This window comes from Glycine max, chromosome 7 (assembly GCF_000004515.6).
Source record: "Glycine max cultivar Williams 82 chromosome 7, Glycine_max_v4.0, whole genome shotgun sequence".
NCBI lineage: Eukaryota > Viridiplantae > Streptophyta > Magnoliopsida > Fabales > Fabaceae > Glycine > Glycine max.
In genome coordinates this window covers 18621585-18641143 of record NC_038243.2, presented here as the reverse complement: position 1 = coordinate 18641143, position 19559 = coordinate 18621585, and the positions used below count along the sequence as shown (strand labels likewise).

The window sequence follows — 19559 nt, the reverse complement described above, 5'->3', positions numbered from 1 at the left end:
AGGCTTAAACTCAAATTTTTTATCACTCCACTAATTATGATTAGTAAATTTTAGTTATGGTTCAGCCCACTAATCCAAGATCAAGTCCAAGGTTCTTCACTAAGTGTGTTTAGGTGTCATGAGACATTTAAAGTATGAAGGACATACACAAAGTGTGTCACAATGGGGTGTAGCAAGTAAATATTGTTCAGCTCCCCCTTAGGATGGTCCAAAATTTAATTGGATTGAGCTTCTCCCAATTCAATTAAATTTATTTCCCAACACACACACATCAAATAGTGTACTTAATGCATATGAAATTACAAAATTACTCATAATACAAAAACTAGTCTAGGTGTCCTAAAATACAAGGACTGATAAATCTTATATTACTAGGGTACCCTCCCTACACTATGGAGTCCTAAATACAAAATCCAAAAATAATGAAATCTTAATCTAATATATACAAAGATAAGTAGGCTCATACTTAGCCCATGAACCCAAAATCTACCCTAAGATTCATAAGAATCCTAAAGCCTTCTCCTACATCTCTGATCCAATTTTCTTGGAGTCCCCTAGCCATGACTCTAGTGATGGGTCCCCTCCTTGGGAGGATTGCATCACAATAAACCCAAGAGAGGTTCGGTCCATTGGAGATTTCACGATCAGGCTGAATGAAAGACAGTGTGAATGTGCCAAATTCTAGAAATTGCACATGCCATATTCTCATGTTGTTGCTTGTAAGCATGCTAACCATGAACATAAGTACATAAACTACATACATCATGTGTATAAGTTGGAAAGTGTCTCCAACGTATACAGAGAATTATTTAGAGAATGCACAACAAAGCATGTTGATCATCGTATCACGAGCCAATGATTCGCCTTGACCAAACAAGAAAAGAAATTCTAAGAATTGTCTTGTCTCCTCTCGTATCCACACCAAAATGGAAATTTGAGAATCGGGTCAACCGAATGATGTTCCGTAAGTTGCATCCCAGACTATTCAAAGAAAAATTATCCCCATCATATAGACTTAAGCCAACAACGTTAAATTTATGTCATATTTTTTGTAATTTAAACATTTTGTTGTATTGTTTCAAATTTAAATATTTTGTTCAATTGCTGGTAATTTTATATATATTTTGTAATTTAAATATTTTAGTTCAATTTAACTTGTTAATTATATATATTTTTGTTTTAATTTCAAATATATATTTTAATAATAAAATAAAATGAATATACAAAGGAATTGAAATGTATGTTAGGATGAACTATTGTTCAATCTTTTTTTTAATGTAAAAGTAATTGAATACTAAATATTGCTATTTTTAAATAATTTTTTTAAATCAACTTTATTTCATTTTAGTAAAATATTTTTAAATTAAATATATGAAGGGATGTGTTCAACAAAATGTGTGTAAATGTTCAGAATGTGTGTAAGTGTTCCTAATAGTTTACCTATTATTTTATATCCTTACTTTATATTTAAAATAAATAATCATAATTTTTTATTTATATAAAAAGATTGTGTGTGTGTTTTATTTTATATTTAATTAATTACATAAAATAATTTTTTAGTATAACAAGCATATTCTAACCATTTTTTTTATATGTATGCATATTATAACTTTAGTCATATTATTTTATATAAAATGAATATAACAATGAAATTAATATTTTTAATTTATAAATCTTGTACTTTTTACCTTAAAGAAACTTAATGAATGATATTGTTTTAACTTATGCTTCTATTTTTATTGACCTTTTATAATTAAATATATCTATGATATTAAAATTAAGTGAACCTAAAAATAATAAAAAGATCAAGATAAAACAAACAAAAAGAGAATTAATTAAATTTCATATATAATGAATAATTACATTTTTTACACATGAATAATTAGAATGCAGTAAAATATAAAAAATGATTTAGTAAAAATAATTAGAGTTATTTAGTGAAAATAAAAAAAAAGTGATTTGAATTATCCAAGGTAATAAAATAACAATGTAGTTTTAAGAAAAAGTGTAAAAGTTATACAAAATTTCATTTAATAACTTATGAGAGTTTCTTTTTTTATACTAGCATATAGATAATTAAAAAGAAAAAATAATTTAAAAAAATAAAAGAAATACAAAAAAAAAATCATGTTTAGAAATTGGTTCTCCCTGAATTGATTTCTTTTAAACCTGTGAAAGAAAATAAAAAAATGTAGTTTAGAAATCGGTTTCTCATAAACTGATGTCTAAATTACATAAAACAAAAAAAAAAACTGCAGGTGAGAAATTAATTTAAAGGGGACGATTTCTCATTATGAAGAATAATTTGTATTATTGGTATAAATAATTTTTAGGATGTATTATTTAGATAAATATATTTTTTTTATTTTTTGGGTGAAAAATCAAGGAAAAGCTCATCCGAACCCGCACCACGCTCACCCCTGATCATTTTTTTAAAATACTATCAAAATATTTAATTATTGAAATTTAATATGCACAGAGACTTATGGAACGAAATAATTTTATAAAAAATTACCTCCGGAATAACTTAATTCTCACCGACATTACACACGTAATTCTTGGAGTTTAATTGTTATGTAATTATCCGTGTAACTGTCCAGCAATAAAAAATATTTTTTTAATTATTATAAAAATTAATAAATTTATATATATGATTTTTATAATTAGATATTATTATAAAATTGTTTTATATTATCTATTGTTTCTCACAATAAGAAATATTATCATTTAATTTAATATGCTCCTTTTATACATATGAAGAGAATATTTATAATAATTCATATACACTACTTAACCAAATAAATTAGATTATCTTAACTTCATATATGTATATATATGGTTAAAATGCAATTTTTGTTTTCTTATTTTCTCAAATTTGTAATTTTAGTTTTTTTATTTTTTAATTGAGACATTTCATCTCTAAATTTAAAAAAATTGTAATTTTAATTTTCTATTTTTTAATTGAGATGTTTTGTCCCCCATTTTTTTAAAAATTCATAATTTTGATTCTGGTAACCAATTTCAATTATTAATCCATGTACTATCATAAAAAATTTTAAGAATTATTAAATTGCTAACAAATTTAATTTATTAAAAAAAGAATTAAAAAGATACATAGTCTAGCCTAAAATTGAAAAATAGAACAAAAATTACATATTTTTTAAAAAGTGAATCACAAAATGTCTAAATTAAAAAATAAGAAAGTAAAATCGTGGATTTAAAAAAAATAAGAAAATAAAAATTACACTTTAACATATAACATATTATAATAAAAGGGTGAGAAAACAAATCTAAACCATACAAACACTCATGAATAATTAGGATCAAATGACAAAATTATGTGACTTTTTTAAATAATAATTTTATTGGTATTAGGTAATTTCTCCTCTTAACCGTTATAGATTTAGATTTGTATGTTAAAGATGTGTTCCTAATTAGAAACATACATCTGCTTTTTTTGGTTGCACAAACACATCTATCTATATCAGCTGATTTGCATTTTTTATACTTCGGTTTGGGGCAAGGAAAAAACTAGTAGTGCATTTAATTTAGGAAACAAAAACAAGGATGTAATTGCGTAGCTTACCTGGTTGTGAGTTGTGACGCACTAATCTCCAATTATGAACCTAATCTTCACAATGCCCAAACCCCTTTATTTATTGGATTCTAGTAATAGTTTTCAGGATACCACCCCATGTTTGCTTAACTACCCACACCACTCACTTTTTCCCTCTACTCTAAAACCTCTACGATCTTTAAAATCTAACCACGACTTTTGCTCCATCAATACTTTCATGTACGTAATTTTTGCACTCTTTAATTATTTAGCCATTTTCCTACCAGAGAAAAGGCTGGTACAGGTGCGTGCAATTGTGCAAAATCATAAGCGTTGCAGCAGTTCAGTCAGTGAACTATTGAGTCTCAAATGTTCGATGATAATCCTGACTGAGAGCATTGACATTCCATTATTCAATGAGTTTTCTAATCATAGAATACCCACAAAAAACCATCTAAAAAATCAAAGGTACATGGTTGCTTTCTCTCATTGTATTTTGCCACCCTTGGGTTTATTTTCTATGTGTAGGTGCATGCAAAATAGAAAAATAAAATAAAATAAAGGGAAAACAAAGAATAAAGGGAACAATCAGAGAGGTACATATATGTAATCTGAACAAAGAATGAAGGGAAAAACAAAAGAAACAGATGATCATGTTTTCATCATGCGTGTGAATGAGAAGAATATGAATCTGGATAAGTTGATGTTGAAATGGGTGGTGAGGGGTAACATGTACACCTTGGGTCGTGAATTACCTTCTTCTTACGGATATCAAGCTTGGAACACAAGACACAATACCGCCCTTGAAACCTTTGATGGCACAAAATAGTTTGTTCCTCATTGTAGTCACACTCCTCTTCCATGTCCGAGTTATTTTCTTCAGTATCTTCCTCTGCTTCATCATCATCAATGGGTATCCAAGTTAAACCAAACATTGGAAGAACGACAAGGAGAACTTTATCAATTTTATGGTTGCTCCATTTTTTCAGAATCTCCAAAAACAATGATGGAGCTACAACCAATCCTGCTCCAACGCCAAAACCCACTCCTATTGATACATAAGTCCAGTCAAACTTAACTCCAAAATCTGTATGTACTTCAGGCACTTTTTCTTCTGCATTGCTCATATCAGAGCAATTTTTAGGCAAAGGAACTCCACATAATTCTGCATTTCCAGCATAGGAAGATGCATCAAATGATTGAAGCTGTGTACCTACAGGGATTTTTCCAACCAGACGATTATAGGAAAGGTTTAGGTATGAGAGGAAGTTTAAACTTGCAAGCTGCGAGGGAATTTCTCCATCAAAACGGTTTCTAGACAGGTCCAATGATTCAAGCTGTATTAAATTCCCTATAGATGAAGGGATTTGGCCTGCTAAAGCATTATGTGACAAGTTGAGAAAAATAAGTCTTGTAAAATTCATAAGCTCTTCTGGTATCGTTCCTTCAAAATTATTGGATGAGAAGTCAACAGATGTGAAGATACTTAGGATTTTAACAAACTCCATCTGTAAACCTTTGCTTGTAAGTATCACAGAATCCTGATAATATATACCACTATATATAAGGACTTGAGATCCAATGCGAATGAGCTTTGATCCATCATGATATTCGTCAAGCATCATTGCCTTCCAAGTTTTGAAGCATTTTGCTGGAAGTAAACCACTGAAATTGTTGAAAGCCACATCAACAATTTGAAGCATATGCCAAGTACTATTAGTATGAGAGCATCCAATGTGCCCATGAAATTTGTTTCCCCTCAAAACCATGACACACAGTGTGGATATTGTTTTTAAGAAGCATGGAAATCCATCATCTACCTGATTGTTTCCAAGATCCAACACCTCTAATGATGTGCAATTTGCTAGAGATTTGGGAATTGGGCCCCTCAATAGATTACTATTGAGATCCAGAGTCTTTAAAGCACAAGATAGTGGAAATTTATCTGGAATGCTGCCATTGAACTGGTTATGTTGCAGATTTAATACCACAAGTGTGTCACTCTGTGTTAAGCACTCCGGAATTTTCCCATTGAACTGATTATAGGAAACATCCAGAACTAGCAGATTTGAATTATTGCACAAGGAATGAGGAATATTCCCAGATAAACTGTTATTGGAAAGAGACAGGAAAATTATGGAAGACAGATAAGTACCAACATTTGATGGAATAGTGAAACAAATGTTATTGCTTGAATAGTCCAAATAAATTATATTCTTTGGAAATATAGGAAGCTTCCCTTGGAGTTGGTTAGATTTGAGGTCAAGGAGCCTCAAATTGGAACTAGTGTTCTGCGCAGCTCCTTCTAAATTTATGAGCAAATTGTGAGAAAGATTTAGTTGAACAAGAGAGTCAAGTTGCCAAATCCATGTTGGTATAGATCCTTGAATATAGTTGCTTGAGAGGTCTAAAGTTGTTATTTGTGTCTGATTTCTCTAGAAACTAGGGAACTCTATCAGATTACAGGAAGCCAACTCTACACTGCTCATATTGGGAAAGGAAGATATTATGCCTACATCTGTAACATTCATGTCTATTGACAATTCGTTGTGTGAAAGAGATAATGTAGTTAGATTTTCAAGTTGCTGAATCACATCTAGCTTCAATGTGCCATTTAACCTGTTTGAAGATAGTCTGAGGACATTAAGTGATCTGAGACTAAAGATATCTGTAGGAATGGGCCCTTCTAAATCGTTACTACTTAAATCAAGGATCTCTAACACGGAGGAAGAGATATTTAAAAATTTATTCAACTGACCCTGAAAGTTGTTGTTGGAAAGTTGTATACTTTGTAGCAATGAGAGAGAGAAAATTGACGAAGGAAGGTTTCCATTGAGGAAGTTGTCCTGCAAATCAAATTGGACCAGTTTTGGTAAGCCTTCCAAGTGAACAGAAGTGATTGAACCTGTGAAATCATTGTGTGAGAGGTCTAAATACACGAGATTCCTGGACATATTCAAGGACGGAATTGGACCAATGAAGTCATTAAATGACAAATCCAGATAAGTGAGTTCCCTGAGTCTTGACATTGAACTCGACAGTGTTCCATTGAAATAGCAATTAGAAGTATCTATGACGAATAACTGCCTAAGATTATTTATAGAAGCTGGTATTGACCCTGAGAACTCTGTGTCCCTTACAATCAATGTCCGAAGAGGACCATTAACTGAGAATTCAGGCAAAGATCCATATAGATGATAATTGAATGATAAGTCTATATCAGACAACGTTGCTACCTTAAAGATCTTATCTGGAAATATTCCTGTCAATTCACAAGAACTAAGGTGAAGGGTTGTCAAATTTTGAAAATCAGCAAAGGTTTCTGGCACTGAGGATGATAAATTGTTCTGATCAAGACGAATGACTGATAGATTCTCAAGTCTTGTCAGCAAAGGATCAAGGGGCCCAGAAAGATTGCAGTTTGACATGCCTAGCTCCTGCAGGCTATGCAGCTGCAACAAAGCATTGCACCATTCATTTCCCTGAGCTGATACACTTACACCATCCATATACTAATCATGGTAAGATTTTGGACAAGCATATGTAGATCTAATTTTTCAAGTTTCAGTGGCTGACCATATAAATAGGAAACAGAAGAGATATCAAGAGTTACCAACCTTGTCAGGTAGGAACCCCACAAAGCCTGCATGCGACAAATTCAGATATGTTAATCTCTTCAACTTGTTGAATCCGGATGGTATCTCAGAACCCAAGTTATTAGCAGCCAAATTCAATTGCTGGAGATTTTGCAGTTTGAAAAGAGTACTTGAATTGTCAAGTCCACCATTGATTGATTCTCCACTCAGGTCAAGGCCAATAACACGTCCCTCCTTATCACAGGTTACACCCCTCCACTCACTGCAATCTATGCTTGAATTCCAGGACACAAGTTTGGTAGAATTTTCATTCTTGAATTTGAGGCTGTTCTTCAGTTTGAGCAGTGATTGTTGTTGATCCTCAACAATATGGGCAGAAACCCCGGTGAAGTAAACACTGTGGTATATCCAGAAGCAGTAGCAGAATATGATGGAAAAGAATGAAACATGGGGATTTCTCATTGGACTCTATGAGAGAGAGACGCAATGAACCAAAACAGCATAGGCTGAAGAAGGGAACAGGCTAATGATGGGCTATAGACCCTTTGTTTTCCAGTGTTTATGTTACAATGCAATTTGGCAAGGAAATGTCATCAAAAGTGATTCTACAATGCTATTTCTAAGCTAGCAGCATTTTGCGACTTATATGTGTGACCGTTGGATATAAACAAAATAAACTTTGAACTTTTGGGTCTCCTACTTTCTCAATTTCACAAATTTTGTACCCCTATTTTCTGTTTTCAAATTTAATCCCTCCGCTATTTTAATTATGTAATTTTGATCTAATAATTAAATTATATCTAATATTTAACAAAAATAATAACACCACAATAAAAATTGAGGGTAAAATTTGTAAAATTGAAAAAAGGGTTAAAAATACAATTAAATACAATATCTATGTGTTTTTATTACATTCCAACGGTGAGAGGTGCACCTGCATTTGGACACATGTTAAGAATAACTCAACTCACAATTATATGCAGAAGAAAAGTTGAGTGAGAGAGACGGCTTAGCCACAGAAAAAAAGTGTAAGATAGTGAAGCCAAGTCAAAGTAAACCACGTCCTAAGGTGCCAGTCTTTTTTTTTTTTTTTCTATATTTTTCTTCGCCGTGTGCCGTTTGCAATTAATTATCCTTACCAGACAAGAAAGAAAAACAAAGTTGCCATTATTGGGTTCATTTTCCAAGTCACTTCTTGTCTGAAGATTTTTTTGTTGGCAGCTGAGCTTGTTAAATGGAGTTGGCAATATTGGCAACTTATATAAAGAGGTAGCATGAAATAATTTTAGAATTGCATGGTTAATAAAAAAATTCTGATTTTAATAAAATTCAATCGAATTTATTGAAGACACTTGGATTAGATAAAATTATAAATGTCACTATTTTATTCCAAATTCAATAAATATGTTGCTTTTATTATTTTTGGGGCAAAGAAATGTACACGATAAAAATTAATTGTCCTGTTCTTCACTTGTATATACACTAATACTAAAATATATTTTTTTAAAAGGAAAAATAATTTTTTGTTTCAAATCATAAAATAACGTAATAACAATTTCTACCACAAAAAAATATGTAAGCAAATAATAAAAATTTCTATAATTTGGAGGATATTAATTATTTTAAAAAATGTAATAACTATTTCTTAAAAATTATGTTGAGCAGGGTGATACCAATCTAGTGTAAATATAGGACATATTTGAGTTGTCGTTGATTTTACGGTAACACATGTTTTCAAAATAATCCATGAACAAAGACGAAAAATATGTCCCTAATTCTTATGAAATGTCATTCTGCGGACTCAACGAGAAGTCAAACATATACATACCTATTGAGTAATATGTATGCATATTCTATATACTTTTCAATTTTATTCATTTTCCTATTTCTAATCCACTATCCACTTTAAATTAAAGCATTGTATTAGAACTAAAAGTCGCAGAGTATTCAAACATTTGTTTGCACAATTTTTACTAACCGGCCTTGATCATTGTTGTAGTAACATAGACACAGGTAACTTAATTTACAGATGGAGCTCGAATGCCAATATTAGAAACTAAAAACCAGTTTAAAGCACAAGTTGTGCCATAAAGTGATACACCACAAGAGTACAAGGCTATGCTTCATATTACAAATTAAAACAGTACTTCAAACCATCAATCATTAGTAAATAAAATCAACATTTCAATACTTCTTTTTCCATCTTTAAAAGTAATAATGGCCAAAATATAATTAACTTGAGATATATGAATTTAAGTAATTATTTCATCTTTTTCTCTTATTTAAGAATTTTTTTATGTCTTTCCGATATAAATTGTTAAGTTGTAATTTATTTTCTTTAACTTATTATTTTGTTAGATTTCACATGTTGGATGACCCAGATTGAAGTTCCTTTTTGGAGAAGATAAAAAAGAAAATTATATAAGAAAATTAACTTAATCAAAACAATTTTAGTTTAAGTTGAATTTGGACAAAGTTGTAGTACTGCAAAATTGTAATATTTGTTTAAGTCCAAAGTTTTTAACTTGAGGAGACACTTACTTTAAGTGTAGATTTTTTTGGGCATGCTCTCTCATTTTGTAAAAATGGCTCATTTACTAAAGTTTTTCTTCCCCAACTTTTTTCTTCCATTGGTCCTTCATCTTTCTTGCTTTTGGATGTTATTCATGGACATGGGTAGCTAAACCCTCAATTGTTAGAATTAGATTGTATCTGAACCTTAACTTTTATGTATATTTTTGAAATAGTGTTATATATCCATCTTGTTCTTCAATATTAATTTTTTACTTCTATGTTTCATGTCTGTTATGATTTAGCCACTCATATCTTGATTCTTGGATGAGATTGTTATTGGAAAATAATTTTTTTTTTCTTGAACTGTGTTAAAATGTCTATTAAACCTCGAAGCTGGGAATAAGATGAGAGGTAATGATTATCTTTGGGTCATTGAACTTAAAACAATTTCTTTTGTTAAAAGTGCACGAGATTAACATTTAATGGAGAAACTTATGTCTTTTCATCTAAGGAATTAGGGATTACAATATCATTTTTGAATTGTGACTAATATTAATGTTGGATTATACGTTGAATATCATGTTTTAGCATAAAGAGACACTACTAGAGAAGCTGGATTCTACATCGGTTATTTAAGGCTTACTACATCCGTTCAGGACCGTCGTTGTAGCCGACGTCGTCAAAAGGTCTCACCTATTCTACGACGGTCACGTAGACCGTCTTAGAATGTGTATAATTCTACGTCGATGTCTCAGAATGATCGTCTTAGAATGGTATGCATTCTACGTCGGTCTTTGACACGTGACCGACGTAGAATGCAATGCATTCTAAGACAGTCTACGCACGTGGCCGTTGTAGAATTCACGTGTCAAGGACCGACGTAGTATGCATAGCATTCTAAGACAGTCACGTGTCAACGACCGTCTTAGAATGACATGCATTCTACGTCGGTCCTTGACACGTGACCGTCGTAGAATGCAATGCATTCTAAGACGATCATTGACACGTGACTGTCTTAGAATGCGTTGCATTCTACAACAGTCTCGACAGAATTGACATAAAATGTATTTTTTTTCTAATTGGATCTATTTTTTTGTACATTTACAGTGTTCAAACAGTTGTTGAAATACCTTGTCCCTGCAATAAACACATGACAATATGAAATTAATTAAATTTTATGCCATCAATTAATTATATTTTCTAGTTTCATATTTTTCCAATCAATCACATATATTTTGTAGTTCTACTGATAGCATAAAAATTAAACAAGAAGCCAAAAATTAAACAAGGAAAATGAAAATCCACCCTGGACAAAAGTTTGTCACTGACAGTTGAGAAACTAATCTGGTCCCTAGAAGTGAATCAGCCAACTTCATTGAACCAAAGACATGTAAAAAGATCGCTAATGGGAACATGGTCTCATACTATTACACATCCTTCAGGAACATCTGCAAATTAGCCATAAAGGTTGAGAAATGAAAATGAACTAGAACCAGTTGCATCTCATCCAACAAGGAAACACGAAGTTTAGCTTACCACTTATAAAAGGAAGTTTGGCCTCTGCATATGGAGTTAGTCCTTCATTCTTGTAAAAGTCATTCTGAAAGTCAATAGAGGCATTCTCATACTTTCCAGCAGCTTTATTTGCTTCGGCCTCAACAAATACATCAAAGCATCTATAATGTTTAGATATTGCAAAAATTGCATTCTTCCTCCACAAAAGTCTAAATAAGGATGACAACAATTAATGTGCCAACACATGTATTCTATCAAGAAAATTTAACATAAACCTAGTACAAAGTCACCATAGGTATGATTATGTGAGGCTTAATAAATAATATTCAGGGATAATATACCCCAAAAGGCATATATGAAAATCCAATAAAAACTCAACCTTGATTTTCATGCAAGATACATTATAAATTGTCAATAGCCACCCAACCAAGATGGAAAACAAGACTTGGCATAGAGCAGGAGGAACAAAAAGATCTAAAGAGGAAATGCTAAAACCAACATATAGAGCAGTGGACAGAAGAAGCTGCTAATCATTAAATTTTAGTATCCAAATAATAGTTTCATACACTAAAGTAGGCAATTGCCAAGATTCTAGTACTTCAAACCAAAAACAATGAAGCTATAATCCTACAAAAAAATGTTGTAGTGGTTAGCTCTACAAGGTGATAACTAAACTCTATTTATGCTAGCTCCTAATGAGTACTAATGTTGATGAAATAGCAATTTGCATTTTGAAGAAATGCCTATGTTGCATGGAGACAATTTATTATCTTAATTCATAATAAGAGCAAGCTAAGATGAAGATCTCTGATCTAATCTTATACATGACAATGTTTTGATTTACATAGCATGTCTTAGGCTTGCACTCTGTGTGAGCATAGCTTTGTTAGTCCAAATGGGAATTTCTAGATATAGCAATCTAAATGGTATCTTAGGACCTGGAAGTTAAGGAAGAAAGTAAATGACTCAAACATGATTTATTAGGAGTTGAATAGAGCTATTGTTCCTTTATGGAGGATAAATTTGAACCAGGACCAAAAACAGGGTTTTTTAAATTTCAGATTTAAGTTATCCTCACTTTTCATTGCTATGCTCTTTAAAGACTACCTACTGGTATTTAATCCACTGAAATAGGCAATAGAGGTAGTTCCACATCTTGAATTTTAACAACCATATTAAATGCAATAAACTCTCTATTGTAAGACCAGTTATAAGTTTTCTTCATTAAAACTATGCTTACATTCACCACAACATGTCAATTAAAGACAAATATAGACGCCTTTGATGGTCTAGAAAGAGTAAGATGCCATGTTGTGTGGGAAGGAAATCACATTGTCGAACTTCCAAAATATAATAATGGCATGTTATGACACAAATAACCATTCTTGGTAAGTTCAATAAAACATACTATTGGCATATATCAAGATTCATAACTCAGTGCATTTGTAGTTGTAAGCAGTACCATTAAGGTGGAAATAAAATAATTGAATCAATTCTACACATGCAGTATACTGTATCTATGACGATAAGAATTAGAAAGATGAATCTCGTATCAAATGATGTATGAATGTAGGACTGAAATATGATCTACAAGTTTCACATGTAAAATGAATCAGTATATTGTATTAAAGAGCAATACTGAAATATACCTTTCAAGGATTTGATATGGATCAACAAGAAGCTCAAGCTTTCTATCAAGCCATATAGAATAGTGGGCATTTGGAACCATTCTATGCAACAGAAGCTTTGGAATCTGCAGAAAAGATAGCTTAAGTTACAAGTACATAAAAGTACTATTTTATCAACAAGAAAATACAACAGTGTCTGGCTGAGATATTTTTGTTATTTTCAATTCAAACCAAAAGGAAAAGTTATATTTGAATGAAAAGAAAAGCAATAATCAAATCATAAAGAAAATAGTAATTATTTAAATCAGATCATAAACAAATGAGTATATGACTAACAACAAAAATGCTAATTTCTTGATGGTGCTAGCTTGCATATAATTCTAACCTTCCCTGTGCCTCTTGGATCTGTATAAGGAAGATTATGAGAAACAATAATTCTCCACAAACCAATCTTCTTTCTGGTCCCCAGCCTGGCAGAACTCCTCAAATTAGACTCTATTTCTTCATCTACAAACATAAGGAAGCATATTGTCTCCTTTGAATAATCACTTATATTTGTTGGGTCGTTTATCTCATCAAAATTTCCTGAGCAACAAATATAATTCATTAGCAACATGCCAGATTAAACATCTAAATGAAAGCAAAAACCACATAATACAAACCAAATATGGCTAATGCATCAACTACGTCGTGACACTGCTCCATTTCAATGAGGTCATCTTCATCCATGTCAAATCCTGTGTTGTGATCAGGTTTAGTTCCTCTTACAAATGTGAATGATGTATACATACATAAAAAGTAATAATTTTTCTTCGAATGTTAGCATTGTAGATGCCGAATGGACAGATGTGAGTAAAAGGATAGGAGAAATACCTTTTATTACTGAAACAAACAAATTATAACCACAAACACCCTTCTTCAGTACTCATAGATATACAGAAGGGAAACATCCAACAAAACATGAAACATACCCACAGTGCACACTCATTGACTCTCACATATCAAAAGATTCATTTCTTTGCCTCAAAATAGGATATCCACCAAAGTTCGAACCACCAAATTCACCATTCCTGCTAAGAGTTTCCTCATAGATAAATGCTAAGTTCTTAAGTACTGGAGAAGGTGACGGAAGCTTAGGCATAAGTGCAATGGCTTCATCCACGGGAAGGTAACATACTGGGCATGCTGAAACACAAACAAGCCAAAATGTTCAAGATCATACCACTAACGTTAAGCAACCTAAAATATTCACCTGCCTTCCATATCCTCATAAACTACCCTAGCTCAACAAACTTACTACTATCTACATGGAAGAGGGACACTATTGAAAATACCATATAAAATTACCTAACATAAGATATGTGCAGAAACAATAGATCCAATGGAAAAACCTGTCATTCTCCTTCAGCGTCTTCGTGGGTTTGCGTGTTGATTGAATAAGTGACACACCATTGTTCTGTAGCTGTTACTGCTGCTTCTCCAAAGACCCATGATCTACAAGAATCAACATACATATCTATGTCCCCATGATATTATGTAAAAGATCAGTTACTTAAGCACAAGAGAATAAATTGGAGCTTGTCTCTGATATGCCAACATTCTTTGGCTCATCATCAAATCTAAAATTGACATTGGGGGCTTTTCTTTCCTTTCAAAACACCAAGCCATCAAATCCAAGGGCAAGTTGCTCAATGAGGATGGTCATTTTGTGCTTCACTCAAATAACAGAATAGAGAAGAACCAAGGTAGGTAGATCGACCTGAGCAGAACAAAAGATAGAGAAAAAGAAATGAGTGTGGTGGCAGCCTTGTTTGACAAGAGGGTATATATAGTCCCATGATAAATTTGCCTAAAGTCATGGCAGTATATGTACCTTATTTTTGTTCTTCTTAATTACACAATCCGTCAAAGGGAGTACCATAATGCGGATAACGCTAACCTGAACTCAATCAATGTGCCACAACAAAAACACTTATCCTATGGGGATAAGTACAAATCGCAACCCGAAAACATTGTACAATGACTAAGGTACATAAAATATTAAGAAAGACTTATATAATAATGTTGAATTAAATGTCATGACCATAATTATTCATGAAAAATAAACAATGAAAATATTAAGTTCCAAACAACAATGTTCCTATGTCATCTAAATTTGTCTAACTTCCATGTTTTGAAGTTGTAGAAAATAGGCTGCCCATTTCTTCCGTAGTGTCGTCATGGTGTCATTGTTTAATGTTGTTCCATCCGAAAACCACTACAAAATGTTAAATATTAAATTAGTTTTGTACATCAACCATTGAGGTAGGATTTCATACCAACAAACTGATTACTTATTCTTATAGTATGCTTACCTTATTCCATTCGTTCTTCAAACCGCCACTAAATATGCACCACATCCAATGCATGACATAGTATCTACACTCATAGCCTCCGGCTTGAAGATGACTCTACATGAAAATTTAAAATACCCAATTAAGGTGCCTCATTTTTTGTTAGACATGGTACTAATTTCAAATACCTATTGATGAAATAATGACATACCTTTGGTTCAATCCATCGAGGTGCAGGACCATCCGCCTTGCCTTCCAGAGTAGTGAATATTTTCTTCATTGCACTAATTTCGAAAATAACAAAAACGTATATAACATATAGAAGACTTTGTTGCTACATAACAACTGGTAAATCGTACATTTTTTTAAGCTTTCTAATTACCTGTTAATTGCAGCCTTGATGTGAACATCAGGCTTTTTCCGTAAAGAACAAAACCAAACTACAAGATTCTCTCATGGACACAAAACAAGAAGTTGCCAATGTGCCCTGAAGTGAACAAAATAAAATTAACGAATTTATAATGCAAACTTTTTCACAACAGTGACATGAATTTACTTACTGATTCAAGAAAGGTCCTAAGTACACTTCTCGATGTGATTTCTTGACCCACGTTTCTATGTATTGTTCACATTCTTGACGTCTGTCCTTTGCGTTGTGTATAGAATGCGGCTCAAGGAAACCATAAACTGGGGAAAAACCTATGCTTGTACTCCAATCATTCATAAACCTTTTTGAAACACGATAAAGAATATTGTTAACCAAATGTTGTAAGTACAATTAATTATGACTTAGATAAGGAGATCTAATTTACTTACATCATCCACAGCTGTAGTATAGACATGTTTAAACATTTGTCACCTAAAATGATTTCAGTAACATTTGCATGTGTGATGAAAAACCCATTTTTTGAATTTGGTATCCCAAATTTCACCCCGTCCCACGATAACTCGACTGGCTTTTGGTAAACGTGAAATAAGTTCTTCACCAATTCTCCCAGGGAATCAACTGCAGCCATTGTAGTGCCCCTTTCAGCCGATCCAACCGAGTTGGGCAAAGGCTTCTGCGAATCCTACAAGGTTAATGATAATAACAGTTAGTGTACATGTAATTCATTACGACAAAATCACAAATGCTTTCCGAGGAAAAATAAATAACCTCATGAGATACCACTTTGAATAGATGTTTCGGCCAAGCGACGAATATGCCAACAGCTTGGCTGACAAACCGAACCTCTGACATCAAAAAAGGGATCTGAGCGTCACCGTGGTAAACTGTGACAACACTCACCCTAACCACGTCATTTGCATAAGGCACATTGTGTGTGGAGGATGAAGTGTCGTATAGTTTTCCCAATGCCACGAGCATAGTACTTTGATCGTGTACTACGTACAAGCCCATTAGGTCCACAACAACATCAGAAGGCTCTTTAGCTACTCCTTTTGTCTCTGGTTCAGTGCAACTACCCTTTGTGCTCACACGTGCACCTAAAACTTTTATTTCTACCGACTCTAGGGGGATGATTGATGTGATGCAATATGAGATAACTCTATTTTAATTGATTTTTTTAACTCCAAATTGCGCTTGTGTTACACTTCAACTTCCCTCCTCCACGCCTCCTGCTGCTGCTTGTTTTCTTCCTCAACCTCTTTTCGTACCTGATCCTTGAGGTCACCGATGATGTCAGCCAATTGTTGTTGGGTGATTGATGGCGGCGAAGTGCTTGAGCTACGTGATGCTTGTCCAAAGTATTGGTTGATTGTGACACATGTCCCTGCGACACGAACACGTCCTAGATGCTCAGGTCTGCCAATAGTTGTGTTTACGATATCCTGACGACCATGGGGAACAAAGCTTCCCTGCATCACCTGTTCCTCTAAAGAATCTTGCATGCAAACACAATTTATCAAATTAAATGTGAGTGGCTATTGCAATGACACAATTATTTGACAATGATTGTAAACAAACAACAAATCAACTCACAATTTTGTCTGATATCTGTTGTGCTGCTGCAGAGGTCATTTGCCCATAACGCTTTGTGCGGGCCATCTTTCACTTGAGATGTCTCGACACGGGGGATGAAGGGTCATTGCTGAGTGATGGATTTTTAGTAAACTCAGCTAGATGTTCTCGATGCTTCCTTTTCTTGTCCATAAGTTTTTTTGTCTAAAAGATCATAGCCCCCACAAGACAGTAAGTGGGGGCAGTCATTGTATTTTTGAATCTCCTGCACCTTCTTCCGTATTCCCTTAGATACACAACCAACAATTTCTGTATATTACATGACTTTAATTTACTGTCTGAATTCATTTTGAAATACAAGAAAAATTCACAAACCTGCCAATTAGGGGTTTGGCGGCTTTTTGCAAATTCTGCCCATGTAGCTGGATCAAGACCATACTTCATTGTAGGATCACTTATTTGTTGACCCTCATTGTCAGCATACACAAATTTAGAAGTCAAGAAAGACTTAAATTGCCTCCATCTAGTTGCAACTGTTGACATCACCTTCTTTTTGGCATCCTCACCTTCAGGGATGTCAAATTTGCGCCGAACATGAAAGTTGTTATGTAAGAGTGCATGAATGATTCATATTAAAGTGACTTATAAAGACAATCATAAACATACGTGTACTTAAAACCGCTTACCAAAATATCTTCCCAAATTAGCTTCTTCAGATCGTTCGGGACAACATTCTAGTTGGAGTGGACAATAGGAATTTTTTCCCGTGCAACAACCCCTAGATAACTATGAATTTTTTTTTATGGGGCCTTGATCCTCTTCCAGAGGCAGGATTGATGTTAACAATTGGTCATGGCTGATCTAAGCTTCTAGTAGTCAGCCTTCTGAGCCTGGTGGATTGTCTAGTCCTCCTTGAAGTAACCTCCAGAGGATTATCTGAATATGGTGGGGACATTAGGGGTGTTGCCATGAGCCTACAGATATAAAACAAATTCAGTTAGGACAAAGTTAGTTATGTAATACGCAATAAGTTGTAAATTTAATTACAAATTTATGCATTACAATTATGCGACATGGAATAGGTATATGGTACTTTATGCTTACGCAGTTACGTAGGAATGTTCTCCTATAAACCCTCGTCATGATCAATATGATTTACATATACATCATCCTATTGTTGTTCATCATTAATCGAAGGCATGTCTTTGGAGAAAGGCAGCATGTCAGTGACATCAACTGTTGAACCATCAAGATGGTGACTGCTAGAAATTGTTCTCCCTTGCAAAACCACTGACCATCTAGAGTCGTAGGGATCTTCTACATAAAACACTTGCCGAGCTTGCGCTGCCATGATGAATGGGTCGTCCTTGTAACCTAACTTTTGAAGGTCTTCTAAAGTAAATCCCATTTTGTCTTGACGCACACCGGTATTTCCACTGACCCACTTACATTTGAAGAGAGTTACTCTAAATTGACCGTAATCAAGCTCCCAAATATCTTGAATGACTCCATAGTAAGGCATGCATGCTTGAATGGGATTGTTATCTGAAGCACTACAAAAGTGATTCAATTGACCATCAACAGTCACCCCACTGTTCTACACACTACTTTTATCATCCTGGGACTTTGTGCAAAAAAAAATAATGATTGATATCATATCCCTTCCATGTTGGCACATTCAAATTTAGATCGATAGCTAGCAATCTTAATGTATTCGAAGCACTATGATCGGTGAAGATTGTTTTTCGAAACTAGTGGATGAAACTTCTATTGTGCTCCTGCAACAACCTCATCATGTTCATTTTTGGGTGAATACTGCTAACATGTTGTTTGTGAGCATCTATGTATGGGATGACCTCTGTTGTGTTGTGTAATACGTATAGATGAGCTTGTGACAGTTGTTGGTGATCCATGGTTACAACATTGAATCCTCGTGTGCCCCGACCATCAATGGTGCAATCGTGACGATTTTGAGGAACTCCCACTAGTGTAGCGATGTGTATATATTCTGAACAAAACTCAATAGCTTCCTCAACAACATATCTTTCAGCAATGCCTAGCCTCTGGTCGATATCGATTTTTTTGTATATCCTTTCAACACCTTCATGTAACGTTCAACAGGATACATCCAACGTAAAAACACGGGCCCACACAACCGAATCTCACGTACAAGATGAACAATTAAGTGAATCATGATGTCAAAAAACGATGGCAGAAAATACATCTCTAATTCACACAGGATAATGGCAGCCTGATTCTCCAAATCATCCAATTGTTTTGGGTCAATAACCTTGCTACAAATAGCATTAAAGAAAAAACTCAAACGTTTTATGGCAACCCTAACTTTCTCAGGCAAGATACCATGAACGGCCACTGGCAACAGCTGTTGCATTAACACATGACAATCATGATATTTCAAGCCAACCAACTTCAAATCATTAACTGACACAAGACTCT

The 19559-nt window shown here is 33.6% G+C and overlaps 2 protein-coding genes and 1 pseudogene across 2 annotated transcripts; all 3 read right to left on the bottom strand.

The window, feature by feature from the left end:
* Positions 1 to 3921: 3921 nt before the first annotated feature.
* Positions 3922 to 5926, bottom strand: LOC113002148 (receptor-like protein 53). Its single transcript, XM_026129107.1, has 3 exons — positions 5918 to 5926; positions 4312 to 5592; positions 3922 to 3945 (listed from the first exon to the last, which is right to left on the bottom strand). Exons 1-3 carry the CDS (start codon positions 5924 to 5926, stop codon positions 3922 to 3924), a joined length of 1314 nt encoding a protein of 437 aa, XP_025984892.1.
* LOC100788882 (receptor-like protein 6) lies at positions 4012 to 7614 on the bottom strand. The gene is made up of 2 exons (XM_026129250.2): positions 7174 to 7614; positions 4012 to 7008 (listed from the first exon to the last, which is right to left on the bottom strand). Exons 1-2 carry the CDS (start codon positions 7612 to 7614, stop codon positions 5992 to 5994), a joined length of 1458 nt encoding a protein of 485 aa, XP_025985035.1. The 3' UTR covers positions 4012 to 5991.
* A 446-nt stretch (positions 7615 to 8060) lies between these two features.
* LOC100788355 (probable hexosyltransferase MUCI70) lies at positions 8061 to 16541 on the bottom strand (annotated as a pseudogene).
* Between the last annotated feature and the right edge of the window lie 3018 nt (positions 16542 to 19559).